Here is an 18,436-nt window from a genome sequence, read left to right as displayed (position 1 = left end):
TCCATTGGATCACAGAGTAACCCCATGTCCTCAAAGGGGAGAGAGGATTTTTTGGATATCCATGCAAGTGGATCAAATCAATCTTTGGGGTTTTATCCCAAAGAATTGTATCAGAGTCCGAAAACGGATACTTCCTTTTGAAAGTGTTAGTAATCGGGGCTCTCTTTTCGGGATCTTTCCATCGAGATTAAGGCCTTGACATTATTATGGATTGGAAAGACATGTCTCTTTCTTTCTCCTAGACCTTGAAACATCTGATCCTGGATGAAGCGACTTTCTTTAGACTCCTCCAGGTGCATAGTAGCTCTTATTGTTTCTCCAGTATCTTCCGGGAGAAACAATGGTCTCCCGCCATCATCAGATGAATCAAAGTGCAAGTCAGAAGCAATCTCCCCTAAATCCAACCCGAATAACTGGGACCCCTGGGATTTTTGAGACGTAGATGCTTGAAGAGAAGAGGGAGGTAATCTAGACTCCACTGCTGCATTAATTTCTTCACAAATCATACTCCGCATGGAGTCTAAGAAGGATGGAGATTCTTCAGCCAGCATTTTTTCAGCACATCTGGGGCAAAGTGTTTTTTTGGCTTTTGATAGAAATGACATTTTACAGAGAGTCGCAAAAAATGCACTAGAGTCAGACCCCGATGCCTTGGCGGTGGAGGTGTCTCTACCCTACAAAATGTAAACAAAACAACAAAAAAAATGGATTGGGTTCAGACTTCTATGGAAAAGACACAGCTACCCGGCACCCAAGGTGGAAAAATTTAGCATCACCTAACCCATAACCAAATCAAGTCAGGGATAGGGTTGTTTCAGGTATTGATACTTTTGTCGATACTAGGCTGTGCTACTGCTCTCAGCGCGACCATGTTCCCTCAGCAGCACGGGGAGAAGGAAGCAGTCTCTCCCTCCCCCTGTGCTGCCACCAATGGGAACGAAGAGGAGCGGAGGGCGCCACCAATGATAACTAATACATTACAAATACAGGCGGCAAAAACACATTGCCGGCACCCGACTTCTGACAGGGAGCTGCGTCCGAGACAATTAACCCCCCACATACCTGTACTCCCTGTATTTTCAATCACCGCCGCGCGGCGATCGGAGCCCCGTGCCTGCTCAAATCATTGTGGACGGGGCAGATACAAACCAGGCAGAAGAAGACACGCAGAGGCGGCAGAAAGAGAAGAGGACGCACGGATACAAACACGCTCCCAGGTACAATAAGATAACCTAGTGATTAATATCTCCTCCGTGACACTCTCACCAGCACAAATAACAGTACTCCAAAAGGGCCTGTCATTCTGCCCCTCCAGTCCACTAAACACTTTTCTCCTAGAACAAGAGATGCAGAGGTTCTACAGAACCATTAGACTGAAAGCCCATTTTTCAGATCCTGAAAAACAGATTAAGACCAATCCTCCCTCCCAAAACCCCTTATCATTACACACACTGGGACTCAAACTTAAAGGGATTCTGTCACCTCCCCTCAGCCAAAAAACGATTTAAAAGCAGCCATGCAGCACAGCTTACCTGGATTAAGCTGTGCTGTTTAATCTTGAAATCCGTCCAGCAGTTACTTTAAAAAACGACTTTGATCAATAAGGAAATGCGTCCTGAAGGTGCCCAGAGGGGCGTTTTTTTCTTCCTAGTGAGCCCAGTACCGCCCCTCTTTCAGTGCCCAGCCCGCCTTCCTTGTATTTTCTAACTGCCGCCCCCAGCCTGCCACAGCCTCTCCTGCCTCTCCTCCCCCTCCCTCACGCCGAACGAAGTCTCGCACAGGCGCAGTACCCACTGAGGGCTGCGCCTGTGCGATCATCAGGAGACTGAGGGCGGCAGCTTCATCTTCGTCACTGGGCATGCGCCGAGCCCAGCGACGTCCGATGCTCTCTCTTCCCTGCTGACTGAGGGAAGAGCGAGCATCGGACGTCACTGGGCTCGGCACATGCCCAGTGACGAAGATGAAGCTGCCGCCCTCAGTCTCCTGATGATCGCACAGGCGCAGCCCTCAGTGGGTACTGCGCCTGTGCGAGACTTCGTTCGGCGTGAGGGAGGGGGAGGAGAGGCAGGAGAGGCTGTGGCAGGCTGGGGGCGGCAGTTAGAAAATACAAGGAAGGCGGGCTGGGCACTGAAAGAGGGGCGGTACTGGGCTCACTAGGAAGAAAAAAAACGCCCCTCTGGGCACCTTCAGGACGCATTTCCTTATTGATCAAAGTCGTTTTTTAAAGTAACTGCTGGACGGATTTCAAGATTAAACAGCACAGCTTAATCCAGGTAAGCTGTGCTGCATGTCTGCTTTTAAATCGTTTTTTGGCTGAGGGGAGGTGACAGAATCCCTTTAAGAGTACATATATGCCACCTAGATCCTACCACCCTGCCGAGACGTACATCACATTCACACAGAAATCCATCCAGGAAGCTCTCAACATGCACCACCAAGGCCAATTTCCCCACACAAATAATTTGTCCCCTGAGGAAATTATGGCAATTAATTCCCTTAAAACCCATAAAGAAATTATTTATAAACCAGCAGACAAAGGCGGTGCCATTGTGGTAATGGATAAGTCCATGTACCTTAGTGAGGTGATGTTACAACTTTCAGACAAACAAACATATGAACCCTTACAATCAAATCCCACAACAGCCATTGCCATCAAAATTCAAAAAGTACTTGACCACTATAAATCCATCAATACGATTGATGACAATACGGCAACCTTCCTCACTAAGCAACATCCCATTACCCCCGTCTTCTACATACTCCCAAAAACTTACAGAACCCCCCAGGACGACCAATTGTAGCATCTACTGACTCTATTCTATCACCATTATCTATCTTCCTTAATCGCATACTTACACCACTCACCAAAACCGCCCAATCATTTATTCTAGACACAAATGACTTCATCACCAAACTACGAAACATTACAGTGACACCAGACACTCTACTTGCTACCATGGATGTCAACAGCCTATACACTTCGATCTCACATGAGAAAGGCATTGCAGCCACCAAATCACTCCTGACACATTCACAACACTCCATAACAGAACAAGAATTCTGCATACAACTTTTGTCACTTGTCCTCCATGAAAACCACTTTCTATTTGGCGACCAATTTTACGTGCAGAAATGCGGTACCGCGATGGGGGCCAATATGGCGCCACCTTACGCAAACACCTACATGACTGACTTTGAGAAGAAGTTTGTATACACACATTCCCTTTACCAACATCATGCGAAAGTATGGCTACGCTTTATAGATGACATTTTCATCATATGGGATGGACCCAGAACCGATCTAGACTCATTCTACAATTATCTTAATGAGATCTATCCTGAACTAGGTTTCACCATACACATTGACAACAAAGAGGTGAGTTTTTTAGACACATTAGTACAAAAAGACATCAACAATCGACTCCAATTTGATTTGTACACCAAACCCACCGATAGGAACAGCTTACTCCACTATTCCAGCTGTCATCCCCATACCACCAAGAGAGCGATTCCAACTTCACAAATTACCAGAGTTGAACGAATAGTCTCAGACCCCACAACACGCTCACTGAGAGTGAATGAAATGAGTACAAAATTCACCAATAGGGGTTACCCAACTGATCTAATTAAACAAAATAAAAAGCCACCCAAAACACCAAGTATAGACACACCTCGTATTCCGTGTGTCACCACTTACCATCCCTTCATGCCTAAAATACACAGTATAGTGCGCCAGAACTGGTCGATCCTACAAAATGCGTACCCATCGGTCAAAGAATTCGAAAACCCCCCACGGACATGCTACAAAAGAGGACCAAATATAAGAGACAAACTAATCCGAGCGGACTTCGGCGGGATCCAGAAGATCCCGAAACAACGTTTTTTTGCAAAATCCCAAATATGGAACATTCCCATGCCTGCACTGTGGACAATGCTCGAATATTCTGAAAGGTGATTTGATCACACATCCACGCACAGGTAAACAGTTCCATATTAAGGATTACTTTACATGCGATTCATCCTTTGCTGTTTACATGATCAAGTGTCCGTGCGGACTCGTCTACGTCAGTGAAACTACCCAACACATCCGCGATCGTATATGCAAACATAAATCCACTATACGGACAAAGCAACTCCTTTTGCCCATACCGGCACACTTTGAAAAACATAAACACCAAATCGCACAACTTCGGTTCCAGGTCATCGAACATGTACATCAACCAAGACGCGGGGGCAACAGGATTGCACTCCTACAACAAAGGGAATCATACTGGATTCACAAACTGGACACACTTGAACCGAAAGGTCTCAATAGGGAATGTGACTTTCGTATATTATCATGACGATAACTCATTTTTATTTCATTTCCTTGTTCTAGAATAGTTGATGGGGACTAGGCGAACATGGGTGAGATTATTACCCCTTTTCCCCACCCTCCTTTCCCTTTTTTTTTCCCCTTCTCCCCTCCCCCTCCCTCCCTAACCCCTTCCTTTCCCCTCCTATCTCAACCCATGCTAGCAGTTTTTCCCAGATTTCCATATTCCTGTATCCGCATTACTAATATTTCCTTTCCCTAATGCATCATAACTGCAACCACCTTGTTTGATATTTCCTCCTTTATGGCACTCTGTTCGTATATACACTCATGGTTATATACCGCACCACTATGACACATTTATAAATGCTTATGATGTATTGCTATCTACATTCTTTGAATTTTGATCTTTGATTTTTGAACATATAATGTTTACCTAAAGATTACCACAGAATAGTAACTATTATCTGACGATTATATTGAATGACCGAGCAGCCACCACAAAATGGAGATATATCTAGATGCTACCATCCATTTCAGTTTGACTATATCTCCCCCATGTGATATACAGCCTCCTCCACAATTTCATTAGCCCCCACGATACTCCCGTTTTACCCTTGCCCATTCCGTTGCCCACACCACAAGAGTCAATATGCGCATGCGCGCGCGCGCACGCACGCACGCACTACGTCCGGACGCACGCTCCTCCTCCCGAACGGGAGATATACTCGCCCCGGCAAGCCTACTACCACAGGACAACGTCATCACCAAGCGCGCTGCTCGACGACGTCACTCCGGCGCGTGCGTTCACTCCACACAGACGCTCACACGTCACCGTGGAGCGCCGCCCATACACGGATTAAAAAGGGCGCCAGATCCACCCTGAATCCACATCCAGCGCACGCCTATACTCTCCTTGCCTTCAGGTATGTCAGGACCTCCTTGCCTTATACTGCGATATAGAATGATGGCAACATAGAGAAAACTTACTTATAAGCTAACCCAGCTTTCTAAACTACTATCTATATAGGTAACTGACTCCTGTGCCCACTGTGGTTTTCGCTTTTTAACCCTCACCCTGTGTGCCTTTTCACCCCCTATCCCTTTAGATTCACCATTAGGACTTAAAATTATGTAACGCTGCTTTGCTCAATTTTTTTCTTAATTTATACAGCATGTCTATTATACTCAGAAATTTGTGTAATTACAGTCTATGCATGTTATATATCTCTTTAGATCCCGCTGAAGAAGGTCGCACAGACCGAAACGTTCGGGATATATCTCTTTATCTGATATGGCATAAATACAATATGTATATAAATTTGCACTGGATGTATACCAAACAGCATTCTGTTTATTAAGAATTAAATGAGATTACTTTTTTTGCATCAACTCTTGGAGTGCCGTGGATTTAACTTATACTTCTCAAAAAATTAGCATATTGTGATAAAGTTCATTATTTTCTGTAATGTACTGATAAACATTAGACTTTCATATATTTTAGATTCATTACACACCAACTGAAGTAGTTCAAGCCTTTTATTGTTTTAATATTGATGATTTTGGCATACAAACCCAAATTTCCCATCTCAAAAAATTAGCATATCATGAAAAGGTTCTCTAAACGAGCTATTAAACAAATCATCTGAATCAACTAATTAACTCTAAACACCTGCAAAAGATTCCTGAGGCTTTTAAAAACTCCCAGACTGGTTCATTACTCAAACCCGCAATCATGGGTAAGTCTGCCGACCTGACTGCTGTCCAGAAGGCCATCATTGACACCCTCAAGCAAGAGGGTAAGACACAGAAAGAAATTTCTGAACGAATAGGCTGTCCCCAGAGTGCTGTATCAAGGCACTTCAGTGGGAAGTCTGTGGGAAGGAAAAAGTCTGGCAGAAAACACTGCACAACGAGAAGAGGTGACCGGACCCTGAGGAAGATTGTGGAGAAGGACCGATTCCAGACCTTGGGGGACCTGCGGAAGCAGTGGACTGAGTCTGGAGTAGAAACATCCAGAGCCACCGTGTACAGGCGTGTGCAGGAAATGGGCTACAGGTGCCGCATTCCCCAGGTCAAGCCACTTTTGAACCAGAAACAGCGGCAGAAGCGCCTGACCTGGGCTACAGAGAGGCAGCACTGGACTGTTGCATGTCATTCGGAAATCAAGGTGCCAGAGTCTGGAGGAAGACTGGGGAGAGGGAAATGCCAAAATGCCTGATGTCCAGTGTCAAGTACCCACAGTCAGTGATGGTCTGGGGTGCCATGTCAGCTGCTGGTGTTGGTCCACTGTGTTTTATCAAGGGCAGGGTCAATGCAGCTATCAGGATATTTTGGAGCACTTCATGCTTCCATCTGCTGAAAAGCTTTATGGAGATGAAGATTTCATTTTTCAGCGCAACCTGGCACCTGCTCACAGTGCCAAAACCACTGGAAAATGGTTTACTGACCATGGTATTACTGTGCTCAATTGGCCTGCCAACTCTCCTGACCTGAGCCCCATAGAGAATCTGTGGGATATTGGGAAGAGAAAGTTGAGACGCAAGACCCAACACTCTGGATGAGCTTAAGGCCGCTATCAAAGCATCCTGGGCCTCCATAACACCTCAGCAGTGCCACAGGCTGATTGCCTCCATGCCACGCCGCATTGAAGCAGTCATTTCTGCAAAAGGATTCCTGACCAAGTATTGAGTGCATAACTGAACATAATTATTTGAAGGTTGACTTTTTTTGTATTAAAAACACTTTTCTTTTATTGGTGGGATGAAATATGCTAATTTTTTGAGATAGGAAATTTGGGTTTTCATGAGCTGTATGCCAAAATCATCAATATTAAAACAATAAAAGGCTTGTACTACTTCAGTTGATGTGTAATGAATCTAAAATATATGAAAGTCTAATGTTTATCAGGACATTACAGAAAATAATGAACTTTATCACAATATGCTAATTTTTTAAAAAGGACCTGTAGAGCTTTCATTTGGTGGTATTTCATTGCTGCTGACATTTTTACTTTTTTGTTATTAATCGGAATGTAACGTTTCTTTTGCAAAAAAATGACATTTTTCACTTTCAGCTGTAAAATTTTTCCAAAAAAACGACATCCATATATAAATTTTTCGCTAAATTTATTGTTGTTATCTAGCGTTTACAGACTATGGTACCATAATGTGAATTTCCGCTTTTTGAAGCAGCTCTGACTTTCTGAGCACCTGTCATGTTTCCTGAGGTTCTACAATGCCCAAACAGTAGAAAAACCCCACAAATGACCCCATTTCGGAAAGTAGACACCCTAAGGTATTCGCTGATGGGCATAGTGAGTTCCTAGAATTTTTTATTTTTTGTCACAAGTTAGCGGAAAATGATGATATTTTTTTTTTTCCTTACAAAGTCTCATATTCCACTAACTTGCGAAGAAAAAATAAAAAATTCTAGGAACTCGGGTGAGAGAAATATCTTGGCAAAAGACAACTTTTCCCATTTTTTTAATACAAAGTTGGCATTTGACCAAGATATTTCTCTCACCCAGCATAGGTATATGTAAAATGACACCCCAAAACACATTCCCCAACTTCTCCTGAGTACGGCAATACCACACGTGTGACACTTTTTTGCAGCCTAGATGCGCAAAGGGGCCCAAATTCCTTTTAGGAGGGCATTTTTAGACCTGTCACACAAGGTGTAATAAAGAAATTGATTGGAATCCCTCTGGAATGCCGTGGCTTATTCTACATTGCCCCCTGTCATTGATCACCCTCCTGTAAGGCTCCATTCAGACGTCCGTATGATTTTTACGGATCCACTGATACATGGATCGGATCCGCAAAACGCATACGGACGTCTGAATGGAGCCTTACAGGGGGGTGATCACGAAAATAGACTTCCTGATCACGTCCCTGTCATTGATCACCCCCCTGTAAGGCTCCATTCAGACGTCCGTATGATTTTTACGGATCCACTGATACATGGATCGGATCCGCAAAACGCATACGGACGTCTGAATGGAGCCTTACAGGGGGGTGATCACGCATATAGACTTCCTGATCACGTCCCTGTCATTGATCACCCCCCTGTAAGGCTCCATTCAGACGTCCGTATGATTTTTACGGATCCACTGATACATGGATCGGATCCGCAAAACACATACGGACGTCTGAATGGAGCCTTACAGGGGGGTGATCAATGACAGGGAAGTGATCAGGAAGTCTATATGCGTGATCACCTCCCTGTAATGCTCCATTCAGACGTCCGTATGCGTTTTGCGGATCCGATCCATGTATCAGTGGATCCGTAAAAATCATACGGACGTCTGAATAGAGCCTTACAGGGGGGTGATTAGGGAGTCTATATGGGGTGATCAGTGGTTCATAAAGGGTTAATAAGTGACGGGGGGGGGGGGGGGTGTAGTGTAGTGTGGTGCTACTTTACACAGCTACCTGTGTCCTCTGGTGGTCGATCCTAACAAAAGGGACCACAAGAGGACCAGGTAGCAGGTATATTAGACGCTGTTATCAAAACAGCGTCTAATATACCTGTTAGGGGTTAAAAAATAAATAAAAAAATCACATCTGCAGCCTGCCAGCGAGCGATCGCCGCTGGCAGGCTGGAGATCCACTCGCTTACCTTCCGTTCCTGTGTGCGCGCGTTCACAGGAAATCTCGGCTATCGCGAGATGACGCGCCGATGCGTCCAGGAGGAGTAAATCAACCACCTCCCGGACGCATCGGTGCGTACAGCGGTCGGGAGGTGGTTAAGGAGGGACCTGGCCTCTATCCATCAGTTATTTGCGAGAACCTGTCCCAGAACATATAAACCATCCAACTTTTTTTTTTTGAGAAGGAGGGAAAGTGATTACCGGTGAGTGTAATCTTATATTTCCCTTATGCCCATGACAGCACCCTTGAGAGAAGACTAGAGTAGATGTAGTCTAGGAAGGGATTACAGCCTGCAAAACTTTCCTACCAAAGGAAAGCTGATCTCTGGAGTCTGAATCTAGCTTGTAATGGCAGAAGGAGGTAGAAGGGGATTTCCAAGTAGCGACCCTACAGATCTGCTCTAGGCTGGCTTCAGCACTTTCTGCCCAGGAAGTGGAAATGGACCTGGTTGAATGTGCCCCGAAATCCCAAGGGACAAGGCCCCCTACCGAGGAATAGGCCAAGGAAATGGCTGCGACAATCCATCTAGATAGTGTTCTGGAAGTGACTAGTGGATTACCAACTGACTCCCCTTCTGAAGATGAATCCGAACTATTGCAGATTTCTTAAATTCCTTCATAGAATCCGCAATTTAGGTTTTCACCATGTTCTTGATATTTTGAATAAATAATGGGGACTCCTCTTCTAGCATCTGATTAATGCAGTGTCGGCAAAGCAATTTTGGCCAGGAGGGGGGTCAACTTTTTCCTACAGGTTGCACATTCTTTCCCACGTGTTTTAGCAGTCGCCTTCCTAGGGTTCTTTTTAGGATTCTAAAAAATAAACAGAAACCCCCTTAAAATAAAGAATTTGTAAGAAAAATAGTAGGGATTAACCCCCTTACCCCAACAGGAATACCGATCACATATCGAGGTTGTCCCGTTTACCAGTGCGCTGACCACTCTCCTCTTCCATAGTACAGTGCAGAGATGGAGGGTCTTCCATAAACGAGGTCTGAAACTGTCCTCTCAGGCTTGTTGGCACCCTTCCACCCGCGCACTGACAGGGTAAGAACACCCTAGGTAAGGTCCACCTGGAAACATCCACCTGCAGCCTCCGATTCTCACTTCCGGAACGCCATGCATTCCAAATACCCGAAGTGGCCATACGTCCCTTTCGGTCCGCCAAGAATCACAAGAACAAGAACCCCACTCAGTCCCCTGCCTCTGTAATGGCACAAGGGAAGCGGCCTGCGGGGGAAGAGGCCCTGGACACTGCCAGGAGGTTCCGGCGTGACAGCGGTACCACTGGACTACCTGTGGATGTCCCCTCGGCACAGCCGGACCCGGAAGGGCGGAATCCAGACTTTAGGCGGCTCCTAGTGGAGACTTACGCCATACCAGGTAACCCCTATGGATCAAACAAACACCGGCAGGGCCCTGCAGCCTTGTAGAAAACGTCCTATCCATGGGACAGGAAACAGGAACTGGTGGAGAGAGGCCGGGTCCCTCAAGAAGCTCTCCACGGAAGTTCCTTTTCCTGTCCTGGATAGAGATGGTCTCGCAAGGGTGCTGTCATGGGCATAAGGGAAATAGGGGGTTTTATTGTGCAAAAGTAGTAAATGTTGAATTTGGTATCGCTGTAATCAAACACACCCAGAGGAAAAAAAGTTACCATTTTTTTATGCCTAAAAGCAAACACCACAAAATGTATAATTTAAAAACTCAATAGGGGTGGGCTATATGGCCTAAAATCTATATTGCAATATAATTTTAAGCATGTGCGATATGCAATATATATCAATATATTGTTTTCGATATTGGGGGGGTTAAACTTTTTTTAACTTTTTATTTAATAACTATTAGACTCCTTAAGGGCTAGAACCCTCACCATATTCACCCCAATAGAGCTCTATTAGGGTGAATAGGACTTTACACACTCCCTGCTGCCCTGTGCTTTGTGCACACAACAGCAGGGAGCTGACCATAGCAGCAAGCCCCTGATCCGCCCCCCAGAACCTAAATGTGCCCCCCAGCCCCTCCCTCTTATCAGCCCCCTGTGGTAACTTAAACCCACCCCCCCTCCGCAGTAATAATTATTGGCCACAGGCACCCCCCCCCCCATCATTGGCGGCAGTGGGCCATCCCTCCCCAGTATTGATCATTGGTGGCAGGTGCCCCGTTCTCCCCCACATCTATGGTGGCAGCAGCAGTTCCAATCGGAGTCCCAGGCGGCCACGGCGCACGTGAGCTATAAGCATTAGCAATGCGCCTCACAGACAGAAGAAGGAGCGCCCGGCGGCCACGGCGCACATAAGTATAATGCTGGTCACTGACATATCATGGCAGCCAGGACGTCAGTAGCGTCTTGGCTGCCATGGTAACCGATCGGAGACCCAGCATTACACTGATGGGACTCCGATCGGAACTGCCGCTCTGTGGTCATTTCGCAGTCCGGTGATATGCACAAAATCCATATAGTAGCACAAATTTATATAGCATATTGCCTATACCGCCCACCCCTAAATGGCAGTATTGCTATTTTTCCCCATCCACCCTAAAGAGAGTTAATGGGGTTGTCCAGGTTCAGAGATAAACCCGCATATATCCCCATTTTCACCCAGGCAGCCCCTCTGACATGAGCATTGGAGCATTTCATGGGCAAAACCTTTTCTGCAGATCCGGTGAGGTACCAGGCCCTCCATGGGGAAAGCTAGGCGGAGGCAGCACTAAAGCACGCCCATCAGTGCTGGTGAGTTCACCAGGAACACTGCTAGCTGGTAGCCTCCGCCTAACAGGATAATATAAACAAACAAGCCCTTACCCTGCGCTATACAGCACAGGGCAATCAAAAGAATCAGAGCATGAAATGCTCATATCGGGGGGGCCAGAGGGGTGAAAATGGGGATATGTCCAGGTTCAACCGGGATTTCCATTTTTTTCGATACTGGGCTACGCTGCTGTGTAGTCTAGTATCTCTGGGCATGAGCGCGCTGCTGTCAGCGTGCTCATGTTCCCTCAGCAGCACGCTGGGGAGAAGGAAGCAGTGTCTCCTGCCCCCTGTGCTGCCGCTGCCACCAATGAACGGAGAGAGGAGCGGGCACACTGCGCCACCAATGATAGGACTATTCCTACACAGAGCGGCACCCAGAGATGTCCCAGCACTTACCATTATTCCTGGGCACCGCTCTGTTTGCCCACAGTGCCCCATTACTGGGGAGGAGACATCAGCTTCTCTAGTGGGCGTTCCTTCTCCCTGCTCTGGGATTGGACAGCGCTACAGCTTTACCCCCTGTTGTTAATCCAGAAATATCAACTAGCGGCTGTGGAAGGGCAACAATTTGTGTGTCCCTCCCCAGCAGCTTTCTCAATACTTGTTTTAATTGTAGATGAAAAAAAAACCAGTTCTTTTTTACTCAGACCATACTCCTTTTTAAGATCTTCGTATAGTATTATATCCCCATGTCTCCACACCAGGCCCAGTTTATAGACTCCATGCTTCCACCAAATCTCTTGTTCAATTGCCTTTAGTTCTATTAGGTGGGTATTATCCCACAGTATGGTGTCAGCATGGAGTCCAGACTGGGTCCACAAAGCCCTTGCTTCCTTCCAAACCTTTTCCATTAGCTCAAATAGCGGTTTCTCTCTCTTTCTACTTCCCTATTGTGCCAAAACACCCACTTCTACAAGCTGGAAGATAGTACAGTTCTCTAGCCTTTCATTTATCCCTACTATCATGGACATATCTTTGCGTTACTCCACGTTATGTTTTTTATATGGCCGGAGATAAAATAAAGTTCCAAGTCTGGGACTGATAGTCCACCCTCCCTCATGTATACGCAATATTTGTGCTTTTATCCTTGTTTTTCCCCCTAGGCATATCAAGTCCATTAAAAGACTAGCTAATATTTTAAATATTTTTTTTAGGGATTGTTGCCGGTGCATTCCACAGAATATAGTTCAGGGAAGGTAGTAGACACATTTTCACTAAGGAAATCCGACCTGCCATCGAAACATCTATTTTCTTCCTAATTTCTTGTATTTTGGGAATCACATTCAGCTGGACATATTCCTTAGGATTTGGGGTTATTTGAATGCCCAGATATTTAACGGGTTCATTACTTTTCTTAGAGCTCTATCAGAGCGAATAGGACAAGGGAATAAAAAGCCAAATAAAAAAATTATATACTGTATATACTGGCGTTCAAGACTACTTTTGAGCCCTAGAAAATATTTTCTAGAGTGGGGGAGTCGTCTTATACGCCGGGTATGGCGGGCGCTGAAGTGCCGGGACGCCCGAATTATCAACAGAGAGAGCCCGGGCTATTGCCTTGTATACCCAGCAGCTGAGAGCTGCGATGTAACCCACGGCATTTGCCCCCCTGCGCTGTACCTTGTATACCGCCCCCTGCTCTGTACCTTGTATGCTCCTTGTACCGCCATCCTCCCGGACGCAGGCATCTCGCTCCTACGCATGTGCAAGATTTCATGCGCCGAGCGTGGATACACGGGATCCTCACAGCCGCTCGCATCTCGCTCCTGCGCGAGATCTCCGTGCAGCGCAGATGTGCATATGAAGAATGACATAACAAAAACATGTTCAGGGTATAGGTGGCACATGTTTAGGATCTGGGAGGGAGGACAAGGAAGGCGGTGGTACCCAGGGATGGCAGAGGTAGCCAGGGATGTACTGCTGTGTGTTGAAAAAGGGGTAGTCTTATACGGCGAGTATATCCCAAACTCTATATTTTCAGTGTAAAAGTTGAGGGATAGATATAGATATAACAGAAAAAGAATTTGGCGGCACCAGTCTGTTGGCTCAGGTGCTGTGTCCAAAGGAATGAGCTTCCACCTTCTTATATATGTAGAGAATGGGACAGCACTCCAAGACTTGAAAAAAGTATAAATCTTTATTCACCCATGTGAAAAATAATTGCAACGTTTCAGCTCACAACTGAGCCTTTCTCAAGCCAAGGCTTGAGAAAGGCTCGATTGTGAGCTGAAACGTTGCAATTATTTTTCACATGGGTGAATAAAGATTTATACTTTTTTCAAGTCTTGGAGTGCTGTCCCATTCTCTACATACATACACATACAGACATATATATATACACACATACACATATATATACATACACACACACACACACACCCCCTTTCCCAATTTCACATATAAAATGTATAAACAATAAATAAACATATCGCCATGTCAGAAAAGTCCAGACTATTAAAATATTTTAAAAAATGTATGCGGCGAAAACCTGAACAGAAAAAAAATAATGAAAACTGCGCGATTCGCCATTTTTTAAAATGCGGAACGCACGTGGCTTTTTTGTTTTATTTTTTCGCATGGTATTGAGTATCGCAATACTTTTTTATGGTATCGAAACCGAATCAAAAATTTGGTACTAGGAGTAGGGGAGTTGAAGGAGTAATTCCATTCTAGACACTTCATTACCAAGGCCAGGTTCACGTCACCATTATGCATTCCGTTAGTCCTGTTGACAGGACTTTCTTTTCCGTCCTGCATAACAGAAACCAGACGGATCCGTTATGCTTGCCCATAGACCTCTATTATGACAGATAGAAACTGAATGCCTCTAAAGGTTTCCGTTTTGAATTCCGTATTAGGCCTCTTGCCCACGACCGTATTACCTCCGATATACGGTCCATGAGCGGGCTTTATGTCCCAAAGCGGCATTGATAGTGCGCAAAGGAGTACACAGCATCATAAATTACAATGTTGCTGTGCACACTGGGCCGCCTGCGGGGCTATTGTCCCGCACTCATATGTGGGACAATACAGGATCATTGTAATCTATGATTCCGAGTACTCCCGTGCACACGATCAATGCCGCTCCAAGACATATGGCCCGCTCACAGACCGTATATCTCGGAGAGAATACGGTCGTGGGCAAGAGGCCTTACAAATTCCATTATTTCCGTTACAACGGAAAATAATAACTGAATACATAACAGTGACGTGAACCCGATCAACGGCTGGTTTCACAGGAGCGAGTGCAATGCGTGTCTCCGAGAGCTCCCGTCCTGACCTACAGTATGTAGCACTGATAGGATTACATAGCATTATATTGCTTTATGAGGACGGGTGCTCTCATGGACACATGATGCAAGTTTAATGCATTGAACTAGTTTCTGTGCTCCTATATGGCAGATCTGAGTGTAGAGAATTCATCAATCTTGCTGCAGACCAGTTTATTAAAAGGGTTATCCGAGGTCTAAAACTAGCGTCACCTGCGATGCTAGGGAGGCTTGTCTCCTTCGCGGCCTGCTATCGGCTGCTCCCCCCGTCCCCGGATGTTTTGATCCGCGTGATGGGGAGATGCAGCAGCGGTCGAGGACGGAATTAAGGGAGCAGAGTGTCCCGGGGCAGCAGGTAAGTATAATTTATATGAGGGGCATGTTTTAGACTTTGGATAACCCCTTTAACCTCTCTTACGCTGGGTTCAGACCTGAGCGTTCTGAAAGGAGCACTCTGTATGCGCGATTGTACGGGCGTTTGCAATCGCGCATACAGATACAAGCGAACGCCCATTGTCGCGCGTTCCCGAAAGTCTATGTACGGGAACGCGCGACAAGACGCCCCAAAGAAGCTCATGTACTTCTTGGGTGTCGGGCGTTTTACAGCGCGATCGTACGCGCTGTAAAACGCCCAGGTGAGAATCATTCCCATAGGGAATCATTGGTTTCTCCTTGTTGAGCATTTTTCAGCGCGTAGGAACGGTTGTACCTCAGGTACAATATAAGGGAAAGAAAAGAATATTTCCTTACAGTGTGAACCCAGCCTTAGTGACCAAGTGATTTTTTTCATTGTTGCATTCTAATAGCTTTAACTTTATTTTTCCATAGTTGTGCTTGATTTTTGCCGGACTAGTTGAAATTTTTCATTGCACCATTTTGATGTACACATAACTTACGGATTAACTCCTTCAAGATGGATGGGAAAAAAAACTGAAATCCCATTACATTATAAATTTTGCGGTGTTAATTTTTCAGCATAAACATAACTTGATTATTTTGGATAACAGCGATAGCAAATACATAAGGGGTCATTTATCAAACTGGGGTAAAGTAGAACTGGCTAAAGCTACTTTCACACTCGCGTTTGGTGCGGATCCGTCATAAATCTGCACAAAAGCATCCGTTCAGATAATACAAACGCATGCATCCGTTCAGAACGGATCTGTTTGTATTATCTGCAACATAGCCAAAACGGATCCGTCTTGAACACCACTGAAAGTCAATGGGGGACGGATCCGTTTTCTATTGTGCCATATTGTGTGAAAACTGATCCGTCCCCAAGTCTACTTTCACACTTGCTTTCTGGCTTTCCGTTTGTGAGATCCGTTCAGGGCTCTCACAAGTGGTCCAAAACGGATCAGTTTTGCCGTAATGCATTCTGAGTGGAAAAGGATCCGCTCAGAATGCATCAGTTCAGTCTTCATTTTGCTTTAGAGGCGGACAATAAAACGCTGCTTGCAGTGTTTTAGTGTCCGTCTGACGAAACTGAGCCAAATGGATCCATCCTGGCACACAATGTAAGTCAATGGGGATGAATCCGTTTTCACTGACAATCGAAAACAGATCCGTCCTCCATTGACTTTCAATGGTGTTCAAGACGAATCCATCTTGGCTCTGTTAAAGATAATACAAACGGATCCACACAAAACACGAGTGTGAAAGTAGCCTTAGCCAGTTCTACTTTACACAAGTTTAATAAATCTAAAAAATATATATTTTCATTGCTGCCGCATCTCAATCCCCGTTACTTTCTTAATTACCTCTCCAGCCCTATAATGCCCCTCAAAATTCCCATCTCCCTGGCACCCGTGTTGCTCCTGATCAAAGGATCTGGCGATGGGGGGGGGGGGAAGCTTAGCCAATAACAGGCTATCAAAAAGGATGAGCCTACCTAACATCACAGGTGCCAGCGAACCATTTTGGAGGGCATTATAGCGGTTGAATTAACCCCTTTAATGTGTTTCTACAGAGCTATGCGAGAGCCCGATTCCGACTGAACGAACTGTACTTTTTTTTATTGTGGCAAAAAAAAAAAAAATGTTTATTTTTTTTTTTTTACAGGGTTCAACATACACTGAACTATAACCCAAAGGGAGCAGGCCGGCTGTACCAAAGCAATTTCCTAGAGAAATCCACATTGTGCTCCCCAGTAGCGTTTACCAAGCCCTCCTCACCCTTCTCAGCCTTTCCATGAGGACGCTCTTGTTCCCGCTAGTGTCCAAGTTCCGTTTCTTCAGCTCGGCCTTCAGATCGATAACACGCAGCTCACTCAGCTTCTTGCTCTCTACATCAGTGTTAGCACTGACACCAACTGAACACTGCTCGTCCGCCATCCTCTCACCTACAATGTCCCTATACTAAACAAACGATGGACCGGTGAACAAGCCGCGCCAACTAATTCTACTGTAGAGGCTAGAATGGAGTGCGTAGAAGGAGGTTTGTGACGTCACTGGTCACATGCTCCTCCATGGTCACATGACCAAAGGTGGGAAGTGCTGGCAAACGCTGTTGCTTGCAGGAGCTTGTGGGAGGAGGGGCTGTGTGTACCTGCAAGCAGTCCTGCCATTATGTTTATTATACTGGGGGGGTGGCGCACTCAATGTTTATTATAGTGGGGGGGCGGCGCACTCAATGTTTATTATACTGGGGGGCGCACTCAATGCTTATTATACTGGGGGGGGGGGCGCACTGCGCCACCAATGTTTATTATACTGGGGTGTATATAATGTTTATTATATTGACCTTCTACTAAGCATTATGTATTAAGGCAAGCATGTCAAACTCAAAGGCTAACATGGGCCAAAAAAACAAAATTTAAGTTTATGTGGGCCGCAAAAAAAAAAACCGCCTGGCCGTGCGGAGGCGTGCGGATCCGTCCAGACTTACAATGGAAGTCAATGGGGACGGATCCGTTTGAAGATGACACAATATGGCTCAATCTTCAAACGGATCCGTCCCCCATTGACTTTCAATGTAAAAGTCTGGACGGATCCGTTCAGGCTACTTTCACAGTTAGAATTATTTTTACAATATAATGCAGACGGATCCGTTCTGAACGGATCCACCGTGTGCATTATATGTCTCAGACGGATCCGCTCTGAACGCAAGTGTGAAAGTAGCCTTAGGGGCGAGAACCTGGGATCTTTCATCCCTTGTCCTATTCAGCTCTATCAGGGTGAATAGGACTTCACACTGTCCCTGCTGCTCTGTGCCTTGTGCACACAGCATCAGGGATGTTACCATGGCAACCAGGGCTTCTGTAGCGTCCTGGCTGCCATGGTAACTGATCGGAGCCCCAGGCTTACACAGCTGGGGCTCCGATCAGAAGCTGCCACTGCACCACCAATGAGGGGGAGGGGAGAGGTCCCTGTGGCCACTGCCACCAATGATTTCAATACTGGGGGGGTTGAGAGGGGCTGGCGCACTGTGCCACCAATGATTTTAAT

General features: G+C 45.8%; 1 protein-coding gene across 2 annotated transcripts in view; it reads right to left on the bottom strand.

Moving 5' to 3' along the window:
• The window catches only part of LOC122946563 (scaffold attachment factor B2-like), a 461,735-nt gene extending 444,303 nt beyond the window's left edge, over positions 1-17,432 (bottom strand). For both annotated transcript variants that reach the window (XM_044306283.1, XM_044306291.1), the window contains exon 1: positions 17,165-17,432. In XM_044306283.1, the coding sequence (XP_044162218.1) occupies positions 17,165-17,323 (159 nt within the window). In that variant the 5' untranslated portion in view covers positions 17,324-17,432. The remainder of the gene's footprint in view (positions 1-17,164) is intronic.
• Positions 17,433-18,436: the final 1,004 nt, after the last annotated feature.

The sequence above is a fragment of the Bufo gargarizans genome, chromosome 1, assembly GCF_014858855.1.
Source record: "Bufo gargarizans isolate SCDJY-AF-19 chromosome 1, ASM1485885v1, whole genome shotgun sequence".
In the NCBI taxonomy this organism is placed as follows: Eukaryota; Metazoa; Chordata; class Amphibia; order Anura; family Bufonidae; genus Bufo; species Bufo gargarizans.
This window is presented reverse-complemented; position numbering and strand designations above follow the sequence as displayed.